The 19,211-nt window shown below is 27.3% G+C and overlaps 3 protein-coding genes and 1 long non-coding RNA gene across 4 annotated transcripts; 1 reads left to right on the forward strand and 3 right to left on the reverse strand.

The window, feature by feature from the left end:
• Positions 1-4,644: 4,644 nt before the first annotated feature.
• On the reverse strand, positions 4,645-5,619 carry LOC132933044 (uncharacterized). The gene is made up of 4 exons (XM_060999379.1): positions 5,581-5,619; positions 5,292-5,350; positions 4,947-5,135; positions 4,645-4,835 (listed from the first exon to the last, which is right to left on the reverse strand). Exons 1-4 carry the CDS (start codon positions 5,617-5,619, stop codon positions 4,679-4,681), a joined length of 444 nt encoding a protein of 147 aa, XP_060855362.1. The 3' UTR covers positions 4,645-4,678.
• LOC132936977 (uncharacterized) lies at positions 5,117-5,712 on the reverse strand. The gene is made up of 3 exons (XR_009663567.1): positions 5,581-5,712; positions 5,231-5,350; positions 5,117-5,135 (listed from the first exon to the last, which is right to left on the reverse strand). It is a non-coding gene; the product is annotated as an uncharacterized LOC132936977 (long non-coding RNA).
• A 3,991-nt stretch (positions 5,713-9,703) lies between these two features.
• LOC132933045 (uncharacterized) lies at positions 9,704-11,887 on the forward strand. Its single transcript, XM_060999381.1, has 2 exons — positions 9,704-11,626; positions 11,714-11,887. Exons 1-2 carry the CDS (start codon positions 9,704-9,706, stop codon positions 11,885-11,887), a joined length of 2,097 nt encoding a protein of 698 aa, XP_060855364.1.
• Positions 11,888-14,476: 2,589 nt separating this feature from the next.
• On the reverse strand, positions 14,477-17,302 carry LOC132933498 (uncharacterized). Its single transcript, XM_060999768.1, has 11 exons — positions 17,215-17,302; positions 16,957-17,139; positions 16,715-16,852; positions 16,501-16,569; positions 16,262-16,369; positions 15,776-15,880; positions 15,559-15,696; positions 15,427-15,492; positions 15,031-15,359; positions 14,674-14,836; positions 14,477-14,602 (listed from the first exon to the last, which is right to left on the reverse strand). Exons 1-11 carry the CDS (start codon positions 17,288-17,290, stop codon positions 14,490-14,492), a joined length of 1,488 nt encoding a protein of 495 aa, XP_060855751.1. The 5' UTR covers positions 17,291-17,302; the 3' UTR covers positions 14,477-14,489.
• Positions 17,303-19,211: the final 1,909 nt, after the last annotated feature.

Raw genomic sequence — 19,211 nt, forward strand, 5'->3', positions numbered from 1 at the left:
AACTTTCATGGTTCATGAGATACAGCCTGGTGACAGACGGACGGACAGCGGATCCTTAGTAATGGGCTTCCGTTTTACCGTACAGAACCCTACAAATGTGACTATTTATTTTTAATGTTTTTTAAGCCGCCATTGTAACTCCATTGTTAATATATTAAGAGCATTGTACTAAATGTTCAAGAGTTTTGAACATACGAATTAAATTTTACGGAAACAAAAAATTGTACGTAGGTACATTGCATCAGTACCGCCTATTGAAAAATTAAAATTTTTTATTTCATGCGTCGCCACGCCAGAAATTGGTTTTACGTGCACCTATGGATCTTTCACATCAAAAAGCTTGAAAATTTAATAGAAGGCTCCTAGTATATTGTTTCAAAGGCAGATGAAAAATATTAAAAATCCTTTGTCACAGTTTTTTTTATAAGCATTTAAAGATCAAATGTTGACAAAATTTATCAAATTTAAAATTGAATAATTATTTTGTAGTTAAAAATTTATAAAATATTCAACTTTTATATCTAAGAATTGAAAATTTAAAACAAGGTTCCATGTAAGTAGTTAATTCTGTTACCAAAAACTCTAAAAAATACACAAGCACAGTTTTGTTTTATAGTCATTTTAAATTCAAATTCGGACGAAATTACATATCAAAAAACCTAGAATAACTATTTTAGTTATTTTATTGTGATTGTATAATATTATTCATGGGTACTTGAAACTTTTAAAGTGTATTATTATATATCTATGATAGTATCACGGTTTGTTGTTGATGTTTAACGCGTTATACGTACCTAATGGATATTGTGATATGATTAATTTGGGATTTATTATAGATACCTATTATAGGCCAATTTTGTATTTATTTATTTATTATTATTGTATGTTTTATCTTAAGTATTCCCATTAGCTGGCCAGCACCTATTGTGCCCTCTATCCCTTACGTTATTTTTGTAAAATAGTAGACCGCAACCCGGCTTTGATTTATAACAACTTGCCTATTGTTTTCTTTGATACGCTTCTACTCAGAAGTACCTAACCTAATTTGTACATTCCAATTACAGTCCACTATACATCACAACAGGACCTAAAAAATCTAATTTCAGTAAAAAATGCATATTTAACTGACCGTTTTTATTGATATTAGATTTTTATTCAATATACATTTTTTATTCAACTGATTTTTTATCATATTTTGATTTTTATATTTTTTCCTACTTAAGTTTTTTATTTACCTAACTAACCTTTTTTAACTGAAATTCATCTTTAACTAAATATAATTTTTCATTCAACTTGGAGTTTTATTTATTAATTTTCGAATTGTTATTAAATATCAACTTTATTCAACCGATTTTTATATCGTATTTTAGATTCCAATAAATATTAGTTTAAAAAATCAATAACCGGACATACAAAATGATATTCAATAAAAAAAAATGGAAAATTAATAAATAAAACCAGGAAATCAGTTGAATAAAAAATCTATATTTAATAAAAAAATCTTATTTGAATAAATAATCTATTTATAAATATAATTTATTAATAAAAAGTTGAAAATTGTATTAATTGTTTTCTTTTTATTATCGTAGTTTGGGGTGACTTTGATAATTTTTACAACTTTTTTTACACATAATTACTCATAACTTTTGTATACTTATAATTGAAAATCTAAAAATGGTATCGTTACTTCAAGTTCTATTTTGCCTTTAATTAAGTTAAGTAATATTTTAAAAAACGTAAGTAGTTTTTGAAATATATTTTTTTGAATGTTCCTATCAATCTTAAGCTACATGTGGGGTCACTTTGATACCCCTATTTTTTTCTATGTTAAATTGATAGTACTGCATATAGACCAGTCAATCTAGACCCACATAACATTTGGTTGAGTAGTTTAGAAGTTATTGCCTAAAATGTACAACGGGGTGACTTTGATAGGATTTTTAAATAATTAGGTTTTTTTGTAATAATTAATATAAAATTACAATTTTTATTAAAACAAAACAAACTTTATTATATAATTTTTAAAAATAAAAAATAGGTATAAAACCATGAAAACGGTTATATAATGTACCATAAGGTATATTATAACGTTTGCTAGCAGCCAAAACTGATAGTTCGCCATTAACTATGGTCTTCAAGCCATCTCCTATTGTGGAATCTGCATAATTCCAATAGAGTCTGCACCGCATTTTTTTTTTGTACTTACAAGCTACTATAAACCACAAAAAGTGCATACTAAAATGTATTTGCATTAGAGTCAAAGTCACCGCAACACAATTATCAATCTCACCCTAAGATACATATTACTATCATACTGAATAGATATATTTTTTTAAATTGTAACGATAATTCAAATTTGTTTCATGCAGGTGTATCATTTGGACCACATTAATAAAAAACTAATTATATAATGTTTTAATTACTTTGCGGCGATATTTTGAGACCAACAAAAATTTGTCGACTAACACGCTCGTTAGTAAAATGTGATAATACAAATCGATGAGAAAACTTGATTGTATTAACGATAAATATTATCACAATCCACGATTTAAGATATACAGGTTGCGTATCAGTAGTATACATTTGTATGTTCACAGTCTACTTTTTGTGTCACCACGGTAATTTCACACCGTTCAAGGGAGGATGTCCCCCTTGGACACAATAATTTTACCGTGTAAAAATTATGAAGAATTTGTACACTTTTTACACGGTAATTTCACACCGTTCAAGGGAGGATGTCCCCCTTGGACACAATAATTTTACCGTGTAAAAATTATGAAGAGTTTGCACACTCAAAGTCAGTTTTGTCCAAATATTTACAGTGTACATGCTAAATGGTTTTTTTCTCAACAAACCTTATTACTAAAATGGAATAATTATTTAAAAAACAGAACACAAGCCTTATTATAAAACTGAAATTATAATTACTAAATATTACTATATATTCACATTTTTTTTTCATTTAGGTTGGTTTCACTGTAATTTATCTAATTAATGAATGTCTATATTTTTTTTTAATTTATATACTTTTGAGTTATAAGCTAATCGTTTTTTATATTCAGTCGTCAATGATCCGCCGTTTACTCAAGTTGTGTCTCATTTTACTTTATTTTCTTAAAATTTCATTAAATTGTTTTACAATTTATAAATTTTTTTCAAAAATGAACTTTCAAAAATGTTCAAATGATTTTCAATCATTAGTTTATCGTATACGAAATAATCCGGCTGCAGTTCATCCAGAATTTTCTTCGTTTTCATCAAGATTTAAAACATTCAAATTATTCCCAAAAAATACTTTTCAAAATAAATATACATTGTCTGAATGTGGCTTAAAATATTCAGGAGTGGATGATGTTGTAGAATGCTTTTGTTGCGGACTTATTCTTCATAACTGGGAAAGGCTGGACGATCCATGGATTGAACATTGCAGATTCAGCCCAAGGTGTTTATATGTGTTATTAATGAAAGGTAATCAATATGTTCAAAACATATTAAGTAAATATTGTAAAACCGAACATATTTGTAATTGTGAAACTGGGTCATACGATACCGTTTGTTAATCATGTTTTTTTATTATATTATGTTATAGTAAATGAAAATAAATGTTGATTTTTTAAAACAACTTATATGTGTTAATATTTGATTTAATATCTCGTGAACGTATAGCCTAGTGGGTTAGCGCGTGTAGCAATAATTTAAATGTTTTCAGGTAACAGGTAAGTATATGTAATTCTCCCCTCTACTACATGCAGTAGCCGACTATGCTATACGTTCACATTTTTTGAATTTTTTTTTTTTTTTTTTTTTTTTTTTATCTATCAAGTTTAGTATATAATACGCTTGCAAAGTAAAAACGCTTTCAGTTCAAAGTATGTCCCTCATCGGTTATATTACATCAAATTTTTAAAAAAAATAATTACGTTTATAGTTTAAAGGTTTTTAATTATTAAAAAGAAAAGAACTTTAATTTGTTATGGGTCTACCGGTAATTGTGTCAAAATCGGTATTTGACATACGTCCATTTGGTAAGAAGAGTGTTACGGTTGGACTATTAATCAGCAAACAAATTTCAATTATTGTGTTATTAGAGTGTAAGTTAACGAAAAAAATTATTACATTAAATTTAGAGCAATGGTGTACGCTCATGTCTGAATCTAATTACATTTCAATTACTAACAACTTACATACCAGGTGTAGACGTGTAAAAATTACTGAGAACTTTACATATTCAATTAATGTGAAGCAGAGTTCAATAACCTTGCATATAAATGATGATTATATTACACTCTCGCATATAGATTTCTGCAGACTAAAACAACTTCAACATTGTGTCGACCTTTATATCGCAGAAAAACAGAAACGTCTACCGAGTTTTCAAACAACATTCGATGCAGCTTACGAACTGATTAAAAACGATGTCCGTGGTTTGCCCATCAGTTTCCAGAGAAACGAATTCACAAACCAGTATATACAGAACTATGATTTTAGTTATTATTCTCATCTACAAAACGATGACACTTCATTTTTGTGTGAGATTTTACAATTTCATTTTAATGTAATGTCTGACATGATTTTACAGGACTTAATAGTATGATATAATACAAATTCATTTATATTTATGTATTGTTTTTTTTTATTAAATAAATAAAAATATTTTTATACTACATTTTTTTTTTTTTCATGCGGCTAATTTATTTCTTATTGTACGACGTTCCGGGTCTTTCAAAATTACATCAAATATAACCTGCATGGTCTCGTTTAAACTTGTATTGAGAGTCTGATCTTTTGACTTGTCCGATGTCGTCACCTTGACAGATGCCTCAGAGTGTCGCCACCTGCAACATAAATTAATTATTCAATCAGTTTGGCAGTGAATAAAAACTAATGATTTTTTTCATTTAGCAATAGTTTTTTAATTAAAAAATAAACCAAAGTCTAGTCTTTACCTTTCCTTTGTTGGGACGTTGTGTATATTCGCACACTTGTAATGTGTTATCGTCCAATAATCCGTCGGCTTTTCGTCTGGATTAAATTGGCTTTTGATGGTAGCCAAACCATCTCCCTGACGAAAAGTGACAGAATTAAAAATCTCTTCATCAAATTCTTCCGCCCGCAATTTCTCTGTATGATGAACTCTAAAAAAAAAAACAAATAAATAAATTCATGCCATAATTCATAACCTTAGAATATTAGATAAAGTATTAATATGATAAATTATTATTTATCTTACTGTTTTCATCTGTTTTTTTTTGTTTTTTTTGTCTACTGTTTTTTCAGCCCCTCTTTTTAACGATGTTTTGACCTGCTTTGAAGTAGAAGGCTTTTTTGTGTCCAGGGACTCAAATTCGTTCTATAAAACATAAACTAAGGTGAATAACTATAAATGTATGAGTGGCTTACAGCCGATCTCTAAAACAATATTGAGCAACGTTACAGTCACACTCTAATTATTATTTAATTTTAATATTATGTTTAAAATAAAGTTATAATCAACCACGAATTTATTATAACCATAGCGTTGAGTAGTTTTACGACTGACCTCCAATTTGCTTTAGTTATTAAAGTGATTCAATTACTAACCTCTGATCCGGAATCGATGATCGAAGTTCTGTAAGACATCTTGAAGCTGAATTGTTATAGATGATGAAGAAGTTCTAGTTGCTGAATGTTGACTGTAATATTGCTGTTAATACACTAGCCTTATATACTGTAATGTTTCCACTACCATAGATACTTTGAAATGTGGAATATTCATAGCAATGTTCATTAAACCAGCCAACGCCCTTAATTTGTCCTCTTATTAATATCAGTTTTATTCCGCCAACGGTCTTATACGACCTCCTATCGATACTAGTTTTTATTCGGACAACGCCCTAAATTTTACCTAGCTATTTTTAAATGAATATTCCGGACTACGGTCAACACCAATACATACATTATATATTATAATTACTATTACTACAAAATAACTTAGTTGTTTTTAAAATTAATATTACATGAACAGGTCATACGATTTCTTCGAATAGAATGTAAGTTTTAAACGATAACTAGGAAAGTAGGAGATGATTCTCGACTATATAACGCAGCATTTGATAGTCAAACGATATCAGTCCAGCTTGTGTTCTCTACCAGCAACAACAAGCGGCAGTCATTCACCATCGAATATTGAAAATACTTCAATCCTACCAAGTTTACCAGTCCAGCATCGACATCATCAATAAGGGTTCATCACTCAACATTGGAAAATACTTCAAACCTACATAGTTTACCAGTCCAACACCGGCATCATCAACAGTCATTCGTCTCTAAACATTAGAAAATACTTTAATGTAAGTACCTATTTATTTCATTATTTATATATTTTTTTAAAAAAAAAATCATCTTATCGAATCTAAAACTCCACATCTTTACTAGTTTTTAAACGAAAAATAATACACGATAGCAAAAAACATAACATAACATAAGCGTTTAGGGAAGTGGTTATAAGTGGTTATAATGAACCGATATTCAATAGTTTTATTAGTAATTTTAATATTAAATGTACAAGGTTTTTATAATTAATTTTTTTTTTTAAATTTAAAAGGTTGATTAATTAAAATATCTATGTTTATCATGTTGTATATTAAATGGTTAAAAAAATGTTAGAAAGTTGAAATAAGTTGAAAAAAAACAAGTGTATACAGTATGTATATGATTATAATTATATGAATAACATAATATAAAAACTTGATTATTATAATATATAAAATATAGACATATTAGCTTACATTAAATTATTCACTATGCTGACTGATATATTATAGTCATTTTAACTACCATAATGTATATTTAATGATTAAAAAATGCTAAAAAGTAGGGATACGTTTAAAAACAAGTTTGTATTCCGTATACAGTATGTAAATGATTATATTTATTGAATAACATGATATAAAACTTGATTATCAGCTAACTTTAAATTATACGCAATGCTAGTTGATATAGGAACCAGTTTCTAATTATCAGATTTTTTTTTTTTTAACATATTTCTTTATATATATTAGTTCTAACATTTTTTTAACCATTTTAAATAATGAATTCTCACAATGATATTTTAAACGAAATAGACTATTATAAACAAATGATTGAAAGTTATACAGAAACGGATGAAAAAGACCATTTCATGAGAAGATGGAGACTTAAACAGAATAAAAAAAATATTAAAAATATAAAATATCAATTGTTTTTAACTAGAATAAGTCCTTCTCCTTCTCTCAATGTAACTTATATTAACGAATATTATATACATACATGTGTATTAAAAGAAAAATTGCTTTTTTTTAAAGAAGAGAAAGAAAAGATCCTTATATTTTATCGTTCTAGATGTACCGACTATTGGCAATGTATAAATAATTTTAATATGCAGATACAAAATCTTAATTATCAGTTACAGGAATTGGGTACAATCTGTTAAAAACAAAATAAGATTATATTTTTTTAATATAAAGTATTGTATTTATTATGTTTATGTTTAAAAAATAATTTGATGATAGACACATGTAAATAAATAAACATTCTAAACTAAAAGTTTTTTGTTCAATTATTTAATTGTAAATAAGCTAAATATACCAACCATACAAAAAAAATGTTTTATTTATTAATTGAAGTAAACTTAACATAATAATCACAAACTAATGTTTATAGATGATGTATAACCATAATTTATTTTAATTTGTTAATAATATTTATACATATGTGTGAATACATAAGCTAGTCTATTATTATAAGTATTATTCACTAATTAATATACACTATTTTATTTTTTTTATTACTATCAGTTAGTGTATAAAAAAAACTATGACATTTTCAGAATAAAAAAAAAAAAAATAAAAAATAAAAAATGGAATCAAAATCATTTATTATGGATGAAATTAACGATGTTATCCGAAAGGCCGAGCAAATTGATCAAGCAATGGATGAGGCAGCAGTAGAATTTAAAAAAAAAATTAAAATTATTGATATAAAAATAAAAAAAGCGGGTTTAAAACAAAAAAAAATAATGAATGAAAAAAAAAAGATTGCAAGTGATTATTTACATTTGCTACATACAGATAAGAAACGTGAAAAAAATATTCGAAAAGAATTATCTATATTATATGCACAGTACAATTATATGAACAATGGTTAATAGTAATTCATAATTTTCTTGTTTTCATTCATTATTTTTTCACCTCAAAACAGCTTTTTTTATTTTTCATGTCTTGTAAATATATTCTAAATGTATTAATTTATTTGAATGATATTTTAAATAAAATGATCTTTCTACATTATTATATTTTTTTTTTTTTATATATTCTATTACAGTTTCATCATGAAAAGACAAACGGTGAGAAAATGCCAGCGGACAATTTCTACTGATAAAGAATTATTCGAAATTGAACGATTTAAAAAATGCTCGAAAACTTTCATCATTAAAAATACATTGGATTTTATAGATTACACGCTTTTTTTTAACTATATTTCAGAGAAATTAATTTTCAAGTTAAAAGAATCGTGTAAAAATACATCTATAAAATTTAATTTAGTCGTGGATAGTGTTTACGAAAGAATTATTACACAAGAAGTACAGGATATTGCATTCAAAACTTTTAATGTTCTTGCATGTAATTCATCTAATTTTAAAAAAATACTAAACGATATGTTCAATAAATTGTTGCGGGAAGAGACAGATTTTACACAGAAAGGTTCTGGATGGACGCTTAAGGTAATAGAAACATTACAGTTGAGAATCAATATAGTGAATCCTCTTAAAGGAGGAACATATATTGATTTACCTAAGCATATTAAAGATAAAAGAGCGATTATTAATGTGAAAAATAGTGATAATAAATGTTTTAAATATGCATTATTATCCAAGTTTGATAATCGCTCTAATATAACTAATTTTCATGAAAAATATTTTAAGATGTTAGAGTTAAAAAGTAGTTTAAATTTTAAATGTGTTGATTTTCCAACACCAATCAGTCAGATACCTAAATTTGAACGTATAAACAATATTTCAATAAATATTTATAGTTTGAATGACAAAAAAACTATTTTTCCCTTGTATGTATGTAATACCGAAAGAAATGATCATTTTGACCTATTTTTGTATAATAATGATGAAACATCACATTATTGTTATATTCATAATTTTTCAAGATTAATCAGAAGTCAGAAAACGAAAAATTGTTCGAAGCTAATTATTTGTAAGAGATGTTTCACAACTTTTGGTACTCAACCGTGCAAAAGTAAGCTTTGGGGTGTAGAAGGATTAAATGAACATCGACGCAATTGTGGAAAGAATCCGTTGGGGAGGCCTATAATGTTTGAAGAGGGGGATGATGATTTCATCTATTTCAAAGGTTATAAAAAAACGCAGAGGATTCCATTTGTCATTTATGCAGATTTCGAATGTATATTAACTCCTAAACAACCTAATAAATTCATTAATAGACGTAAAAAACAAAAAAATCAGAAAACTCATGTTACACATTTACATGAAATTATGAGTTATGGGTTTTATGTAAAAGTTGACTATAGTATTATATCGAAAGAGCTGGTAAAACAGTTTGAAATTCCGACGAAAGTAATTATTTATAGAGGTAAGAAAGCTGCAAAAAAATTTATGAAAAATATGATCGATATTGGAAATTAAATTAATAAAATTTATCAAATTAATACACCGATGGACAAATTAACTGATAAAGAGGAACAACGTTTTCAAAGAACCAAGTTCTGTCAAAAATGTTCAAAACATTTTAAAAACAATAATTTGGTTAAAGTTCGAGATCACTGTCATTTTACTGGCAAATATAGGCAATGTCTCTGTCTTCAATGTAATTTCGAAATAACTAGTCCATCGTTCGTTCCAATATTCTTTCATAATTTATCTTATGATAGTCACTTCATAATTCGGGAACTAGGTTGCGATGATAAAGATATTCATATTATTCCTAATTCATCGGAAAAATATATATCCTTTAGCAAGGAAATCGCACCTAGATTTAGTATTAAATTTGTCGATACATTCCGTTTTATGAGTGAGTCGCTAAGTAAACTTGCAGCCAATTTATCTGAAGATAAGTTGAGGTTTAGAGAAACCCTAAAAATATTTTCAATCAAATCATTAGATTTAGTTACACGGAAAGGAGTCTTCCCTTACGAATATGTCGATAGTTGGAGTAAATTAGACAATGCTTTTTTACCATCAAAGCTTGAATTTTATAACTCGTTAACAGATGAACAAATTAGTGATGAAGATTATAGACATGCAAAAAATGTATGGAATACATTTGACGTAAAGACTTTGGGTGAATATAGCGATCTTTATTTAAAAACTGATGTTACCATACTAGCTGACGTGTTCGAAAATTTTAGAGACATATGTTTATCTACTCTCAGAATAGATCCTGCTCATTATATGACTGCCCCTGGATTTGCTTTTGATTGTATGCTTAAGTATACAAAGGTTAAATTAGAGAGGTTAAAGGATTATAATATGTTACTCTACTTCAAAAAATCAATCCGAGGCGGTATTTGTCAATCAACTAAAAGATATGCTAAAGCAAACATACCAAATATTGAAGGATTGGACTATAATTCGAATGAACCGATTACTTGGATTACATATCTCGACTGTGTAAATTTATATGGAAAGTCTATGTTGACAGAACTACCTTTTAAAGATTTTGAATGGGTTGATGATCTCGACATAGATGTAACTAAAATTTCTGAAGATTCTGAAGTAGGATATATATTAGAAGTTGATATCGAGTACCCTAAACATTTACATAAAACCCATAATGATTTTCCGTTTTTACCGTTTAACGAATGCCCACCAAATTCGAAAGTTGAGAAATTGTTAACTACTCTATCACCGAAAAAAAACTATATTGTACATTACAAAAATTTAAAACAAGCGATTTCTCACGGTCTTAAATTAGTAAAAATTCATCGAGCTATCCGCTTTTCACAAAAAAAATGGATGGCATCATACATTGAGTTCTGTACAAAAATGAGAGCAGAAGCAAAAAATGAGTTTGAAAAAAATTTCTGGAAGTTGTTAATTAATAGCGTTTTTGGTAAATGTATGGAGAATGTCCGAGCAAGAACTTCTATAAAACTGGTTTCATCAGAAAAAAAAGCGAATAAACTAATGACAAAAACTAGTTTTAAAGACAGAACTATATACTCTAAAAATCTCATGGCTATTCACCAACATAAGGAAACTATTAAATTCGATAAGGCAATTTATGTGGGATTTGCAATTTTAGACGTTTCGAAAACATTTATGTACGATTTTCACTATAATGTCATGAAGAAAAGGTATGGTACTAAAATTAGTTCTTTATATTCGGATACTGATTCCTTGATATACGCTATTCAAACTACAAATTTTTTCAATGATTTAAAAAATGATTTATTACCATATTTTGATACATCTAAGTATCCCAAAGACCATTATTGTTTTAGCGAATTACATAAAAGTCAGCCAGGCTTTTTCAAGGATGAATTGAAAGGAATTATACTTAAAGAATTCGTTTCATTAAGACCGAAATTATATGCGTACAAAACTGTAGACGGTACTGAGGAAAAAAAAGCAAAAGGCGTAAAGAAATATATTATTAAAAAACATATGCAATTCGAAAATTATAAGGATATACTACACGCTTTTATAAACCATTTATCTGTTAAGGATAAATTAACTCACAGGGTCATGAATTTTATCCAATCAAACAAACATGTTGTTCAATCGAAAACAATGAACGAACTTGTTCTAAGCGCTAATGACGATAAACGTTATATAAATGACGACGGGATAAATACTTTGGCTTATGGTCACTACAAACTAGATAAATTATATAATTAAAGAAAAAAAAGACTTGATAAATCTCCAATCGGTATAAACAGAAAGCGCTATCAAACGGTAGTGAAGTAAATTTTTTTTTTTTTTTGTTTTTAAAAAAATTACAAACTGAAAACAAATAATTATTTCAACTTTTTTCTGGCATTTATTATAAAAGTATTACATGTTATACATAAAAAATTATTATTTAAAAATATCTGATGATGTTATCCACGAATTTTGACTTGAATCAAAACCCAACCATTTAACAAACATTTTATTCCCAACTTTTTTCACAATACGTTCAATAAGAAAGGTGTTTGGAAAATTAGTTAATTTAATTTCCTGTTCATAAAAACCACCTAAGATTATATTGTTTGATTCATCCTTTAGTTGATAAGTTACTGGATTTGTCTGTAAAACTTTTGAAACTGTAAATATTTCCGTTGTCCAATTCGGGGTATATCCTTTACTAAATATATGTTTATACTTAGATATTCGTACTTTATCGCTAACTTTAAATTTTGGTTTATACAATGTTTGTAAATTTTTATATGTACTAAATTTAATTCTGTTTGTATCCATTCGAGCTTCATTAGGTGTGCATTTGATTGTTCTATGTTTTGTATTATTATAGTTATTTATAATTTTTGATATTGTATTATACCAATTCCATGTACCTGTTGCAGTGAAATGTTTATATATATTATTTTTAAGTGTTTGTATCACACGTTCTGCGATTGAACATTTAATAACACTGTATGAACTGTAATGTTTAATTTTATATTTTTTCATTAAATCTTGAAATTGAGTATTATAAAATTCTGTACCATTATCTGTCTGTAAAAATTTCGGATTAGCTTTTTTCAATATATTAACCATTCCTTTTGTACATTCTTTTGCTGATTTATTTTTCAGCGGTTCCACAAATACATATTTGCTATATGTATCTATAACAACTAATATATATTTAAAACCGTAATTTTTTTTAGAATGAGATTGCATATCCATTAAATCAGCTTGCCATAGGTCATCAATAAACCGTGTAACCACACTACGTCTAGGAAATATTTTTCTCGCTGGTCGATGTAGCTCATTAGCTATACCCTCTAAGGTCGTCATTATGCTATAATATTTCTCTCACGCAGTTCTTCTAAAATAGATATGATTTCGTTATTAACACCAGTATTACCAACACTTTGCGATGATGTCAAAAGATTTAATCTAGTTACTAGCTCATTCGGATCGTCATAATAAACTAATTGGGTTTGAGGTAAGACATCTTTATATAAACCACTACCTGTCTTAGGATCAGGTGATGAAGTAAAATTAATCATATCTGTAGACATACGATCTGAAGGTGAAAAACTGCTTGCTGATTGATTAAAATCAAATGGATCATTTTCTTGTGTTATTTTTCTACGTTTAGCGTTTAATAAGCCAAAAGGACTAGAAGGTAAAGTATTGTTAAATGATTTTAAGTTAATTCGTGGAGTTGTATTCTCATTAATTTTATCTATTTCTTCATTAAACTGTTTTTCCTCCATTTTCATTCGATCATACAACGGTTTTACAACAGTCACCCATTTATGATACCTTGACCCGAGTAGCATTTGCTGTGCTCACACTGTGTTAAACATTAGTAATTAAAAGTGCAAAACACTGTTAAAATCCTGTTCAGAGCACAGTGTTTTTTCGATTTTGAATACCGATTTTTTACATGGGTAACACAGAGTGTTATTATTGTGCTCATATTGGTTTTATAACCGTGCTATGGTGAACATATATTCCTGATCGAACAGTGTTCTGTAGATGTCACAACAGTTAAATGTCGGGTTTTAAAACCGTTTTTGGACAGTGTCAACACGGTGTTATGATGGTTCAAAGTTGAGTTTTAAAATTGTTTTTATACGGTGTCCCGACAGTGTAAACACTGTGTTATGACGGTTCAATGTTCTGTTTTATAACTGTTTTTATTTAGTGTCCCTGACCATGTTATAATTGTTTAATGTTCAAGATTATTTAACAATTAACTTTACTGTGCTTCTGGGGTGAGCACCCCATATCCCACAAAAACATAAATTATCTTAAAATTATTCTATTTACAAACGAAAATAGAATACTGTGGGATAGATAGGTAAACCCCTCATAATATCATTTGCTGTTTTCACACTACCCTAAATATTTTTTATGTTTACTATTTTAACGAGTCAATATAAATTTTTTTTTATCCATGTATATATGCATATAGTCGTGGTTTGAAACACTATAAATTAATATAAATAATCCATAAGATGAGGTGTAAACAATTTATATAATTAATTTAATAAAAATAGAAGTTAAACCAAATAATTAAATAATTATAAAAGTAAATACTATCTATTCAATTTAATTAAAAAAATTATAATTGTATATACATTTTGTATTTTTGTTCAATGTACTCATTAGATTTGTACAAAATACCACGTGAACTAGTATACTAACCTAACCATGCATGAGGGTAATAGCTAGGGTACCATCAATTACTAAAATAATTTTCTTTAGCTAAAGATAACATTTTATTGATCATAAACTGTAAAAATTGAAATATAGATTTATAGGAAAAATGTATGTAAAAATGTATTATTTATTCTATTTGATCTTCATGATTATTTTGTTTTGAATGTTTTATATAATTGTCCACAGTTCGATTGAATTTGGCTTCATCTTTTGGATCAGTACGGAAACTAGACAATGATTCTAAAACAAACAAATTTCAGATAAATTACTCATAAGATTGATTTGAATTTTTTATTTCTAGAAATATTTACCATAAATAACAGTACACAACTTTAAGTTGGTAAAACTTCGCTTAGTTTTTCCTCTGAAGCTGAAGAAAGCCAATACATTATAATTAAAACATACATTTATTGCTGCTCGTGCAGCTGCGCTTATGGAATCCATACTCCCAATCTTCATGTAGAGGTATGATTTCTGTAAATTGGGAAATTAAAATTATACAATATAACTTGCTTATCTAGTATTATAGTATAGGTACATAAATTATTATTATAATATATTGGCTAAATATATTATATTATATATGTTTCATAGTTTAAAAAAATGTATTTATTGTAAAATAGTAGGTACCTACCTATATACAAATAATATTAATAGTTAATGCTCACCAATTCTTCTTGGTTATTAAGGCCATCAATATCATCTGATAGAATGGATTCAACTACATCTACCTCTTCAATACATTTTACAGGTAATAGAGTTATTAAGGCTGTTGGTAATACAGGTATAGGCAGAGCTAATGACCTCATCCTAGAATCAGCTTTCAGTATCAATTGTAGCTTTTGGTCCATGTTTTTCATTGCATTAACAATCTTCACGTTAGAGTTGCTTAACATGTGCAACTGAATCATCATTTGTTTATGAACTGCCTTTGATGCTTTTTCATTAATAGCTAATGTTGATTTGATTTCTAAAAGTTTTTGGCAACAGCAGTTTTCTGAAACACACAATATCTCAAATAAAATATAAATTTCTAATTAAAAAATGTTAAAAATGTTACAAACCATTTTTGCTAATGAAATTTGACAAATCCATCAAACCAGCATCAGTAGTATTTGTATTGTTTGTTCCTATATAAGTTATAAAAAATGTTATTATAAGAAATATTTTGGCATAAGAACAATATCCTTTCTTACGTTCATTATTAATAAGGGTAGAATCAAAATTATCATACTCGTTACTGTCCCTATAACTAATTTCTTGAAAGCTGGGTGTACCATCTAGCAACATCAATGAACCAGTCAAAAGAGTACCAACATCATCTTCTGTAGTACCTGAAAAATATTATGTTATTATTTTTCAAAGGTTAAAAAAACATTCCTATTCTATTGTAAATCACTAATTGAAACTTACTTTTCTTCAAACAATCACCAGAGATGTTTATTATGTCGTCATACATCATATTTGAATTTTTTGCAAAAAATGGACTCATAATATCTGTATTAGGACCACTAGGACCTACAAAAATTAGCAATACAGACTAATAAGTTTTATATTAATTCTTTATACAAACAAATTATAAACTGTTATCAGAATTTTAAGTTAACAACTTTTAATTATAAACATCAAAATTGAGAAATCTTGACACATAAAAAAATATTAAAAGAGTATTATAAAAATAAATAGTGAAATTTAAGTTTTTTTAAAATTGTGTTTAATTAAAACCACATTTTTAAAACGCACTAGTAAAAAAGTATGTTTTGCATTATCGAATACCAATTTTTGTGTTATGCATAATATACTATAGTATCAAATATTAATATTATTGAAAATGTCTGTAACATGAAATTATGATAACTAAGTATTGAAGCAGTATTTAATAATATATATTTTTCACACCATTATTATGAACCATTACGTTAGAGGTACTTTCAGAGTTCGGATTTGATTCAATAATTGTATCAGACAGAGGAGGTTCCAATTGGTACTCAGTACTTAATGTTGTTGCTATAATATAACATTATAAAAAATATTAAAAGTTAAGTAAAACACTTTTAATTTAAATAATAAGTAATAAAAATTGTACATTTACAATATACAGGTGTACATTTGTAAGGCATTTTACAGTTTTAAATTACTTTTTTTTAAATTGTTGATAGGTGTGCTACTTGAATTCAAACTACTATGTGATACAGCACTTTCTTGATCTAAAAAAAGTACATATTATAAGACCTAAATACAGTATTGATGAATATTAATAATTCATACATTTATATTTATAATATGTAAAAAAAAATATATAACAAAGTATAAATATTTTGTTTAATTAGCCAATAAGTACTACAGACTTACTCTTTTTAATCTTTATTGTAGAAGTACTTTCAGATTTTGAATATGATTCAGTGATTGAATCAGATAGAAGAGGTCCCAATTCAGTACTTAAATCAGATGACATTAGAGGACTCCCACCTGCAGTAGTTCCTATTGCAGCTATATATACAATTAGGAAATAGAAATATTTGTATTCTATTGCGACAATATTTTTAAACGATTTAGATGTTGTAACATAACAATAATACTACATATTATATTACATAATGGCAATACTGGTGGTACAGGCAACTTCAAAAAATCTTTTTCAAGTTCGCGTGAACATTTTGCAGTTTCTTTTCGTTTTTTAGTTACAGGCTGTACTGGCGATTCATCTTCAAAACTACTATCAGAAGAGTCCGGTTCTGACCAAGCTTTTGCCACTTTTTTTGCTTGACTTTCTCTTTCTAAAAATATTATGAAAAATAAACTTGAGATTATGAACTAATAATCTATAATATATTTTAGTATCTATCACTTACCAAATGGCCCTGCTACAGTCCTTATGTCATAATTTGTGCCATCTACATCATTTATTGCTGTGCATTTTTTTATCATGGTGGAAACTTGTGATATAGTAAAGAATATTTCCTTTCCATCTTTTTTTAAATTAGGAAACCAACAAATATTTTCATTTTGAAGCCATGTATTGGGGACATGTTGAATTTCATTGGATATAGTAAAAATTACAACGTACCAAGACCTAAATAAATAGCAAAATTATAGCCACCGATAACTCTTTTTCACTAAAGGTTCATTGTAAACTATAGAATTTATAAATAACAAGCTCCATTAAATTACTAAGCAATATAATATATTCAGCATAAATATCATGCTTCTGAAAAGATACCTAGGTAGCTATAGAAACCTGCATGCATAAAATATTATAAAATGCTGTAATGGTTGATAGCAATACAAATTATTATTATTATATATTATTAATACTTATAATATAAGTAATATAATATATTCTATTATATTGTATATTAATATATTATTATATTTACCTAATATAATATTATGATCTTCATATAAGTATGCACTCTATTGTAAAGATAGGATGATTTGTAAGGATTTAACCAAATTAAAATAATTATAGATACACATATACTGTTAACATAAACATATTATACCTACACTTTGTAATACATTTTATAAACTTTGATGTACACTTTAATAAGAGCTATTATTTGTAACGTTAAAGAACGATAGGTATATACATCTATTTACTTAAGAATCTATAGTTAACTATATTAGCACTTAATAATATTTATTGATTATATAATATCTAAGTAGGTATAAATTATAAGATATGTACAATATGTATTACAATTTACTGTAAATGCAACAAAGGCAATATAACGTAAGAATCAATATCAGTCAAAGGGAGACACATCATTTTTGATTTAATTCTGTTCAACTTCCAAGACTGAAGATGACTTAGATTTGATGCACTGTGTATATTTAATAAATGTGATGACAACGGTTTCTCAAAAAAATTAATCAATTTACTAAACTTTCGTCCAATTATTACCACACTATTATCACATTTTGATGTGGCAATATTTTCTATAAGCACTACATCATTATTTTTCATTTGTACACAATTATCAGCTTTGTTTAACTTTAAAACAAAGTTGGTCATTTTCCAACCAGTAAATTGGGGATCACAACTGTTTTCTGTAAGTGGTCGATTTTTAATTTTACATTGATAATTTATAGAACTATTTCTATTTTCAGGCTTCAATTTTTGATTATGCCAAAGTATTTTTTCCTCGGCGTAGCGTCGTACTAGTTGTTGTAATGGCTTTACACCACTTTTAATTTTTTTTTTAAGAGGCTGCATATAACTTTCAAATGGGAAAGCAGAAAACGAGTTTACTGGTCCGAATTTTTTGACATCGTCAGACAAATGCAGTATACTATGCATATTGTGGGACATGAAACATTTTCCATATATTTGTGCATAAGAAGCAACAAAGTGAAGAATTAATGATTTGGCAAACTCATTATACTCGCTAGTGATATTATTTGTGGAAAGAATTCTTATGGCGATACAAAATTCTAAAAAATGGTTATACACTTCTTCACTAATTACTTTATGAAAAATAACCATACCGGTGTACAATAAAATTTGTCGAAGTTCTGTGGCCTTTAAACGAGATGCATCGTGTATCGGATGCTGTCTACTATTCTCATTAGGAGCTCTTTGAAATTCATGGGGCACATGTTGTCCCAAATTATTCAATCTTGAGTCTAAAACAGATATCAATTTTTTTGGAAGAGCTAAATTATGTTTTTTGACACCACCAGTCCAAAAAATCAAAATTTTTTTCATAACACCGATACAGACACAGTGCATGTAATCATACGGAATATTATTTATGATGTCAAACTTAGGTAATTTGGACAGAACAGTTTCACCATAATGAAACTCTGAGTCCAGATATGCCACAAAATCATCATGGGTTCTTAGAGA

The sequence above is a fragment of the Metopolophium dirhodum genome, chromosome 1 (genome assembly GCF_019925205.1).
Source record: "Metopolophium dirhodum isolate CAU chromosome 1, ASM1992520v1, whole genome shotgun sequence".
NCBI lineage: Eukaryota > Metazoa > Arthropoda > Insecta > Hemiptera > Aphididae > Metopolophium > Metopolophium dirhodum.

Coding starts and splice junctions, on each gene's coding strand:
- LOC132933045 (XM_060999381.1), top strand. CDS start 9,704: ATGGACAAATTAACTGATAAAGAGGAACAACGTTTTCAAAGAACCAAG. Junction 11,627..11,713: donor AGGAAAAAAAAGCAAAAGGC/GTAAAGAAATAT, acceptor TTATCTGTTAAG/GATAAATTAACTCACAGGGT.
- LOC132933044 (XM_060999379.1), bottom strand. CDS start 5,619: ATGTCTTACAGAACTTCGATCATCGATTCCGGATCAGAG. Junction 5,351..5,580: donor TCATCGATTCCGGATCAGAG/GTTAGTAATTGA, acceptor TATGTTTTATAG/AACGAATTTGAGTCCCTGGA. Junction 5,136..5,291: donor TCAAAGCAGGTCAAAACATC/GTTAAAAAGAGG, acceptor TTTTTTTTTTAG/AGTTCATCATACAGAGAAAT.
- LOC132933498 (XM_060999768.1), bottom strand. CDS start 17,290: ATGATAAAAAAATGCACAGCAATAAATGATGTAGATGGCACAAATTAT. Junction 17,140..17,214: donor GACTGTAGCAGGGCCATTTG/GTAAGTGATAGA, acceptor TAATATTTTTAG/AAAGAGAAAGTCAAGCAAAA. Junction 16,370..16,500: donor TATCAACAATTTAAAAAAAA/GTAATTTAAAAC, acceptor GTTATATTATAG/CAACAACATTAAGTACTGAG.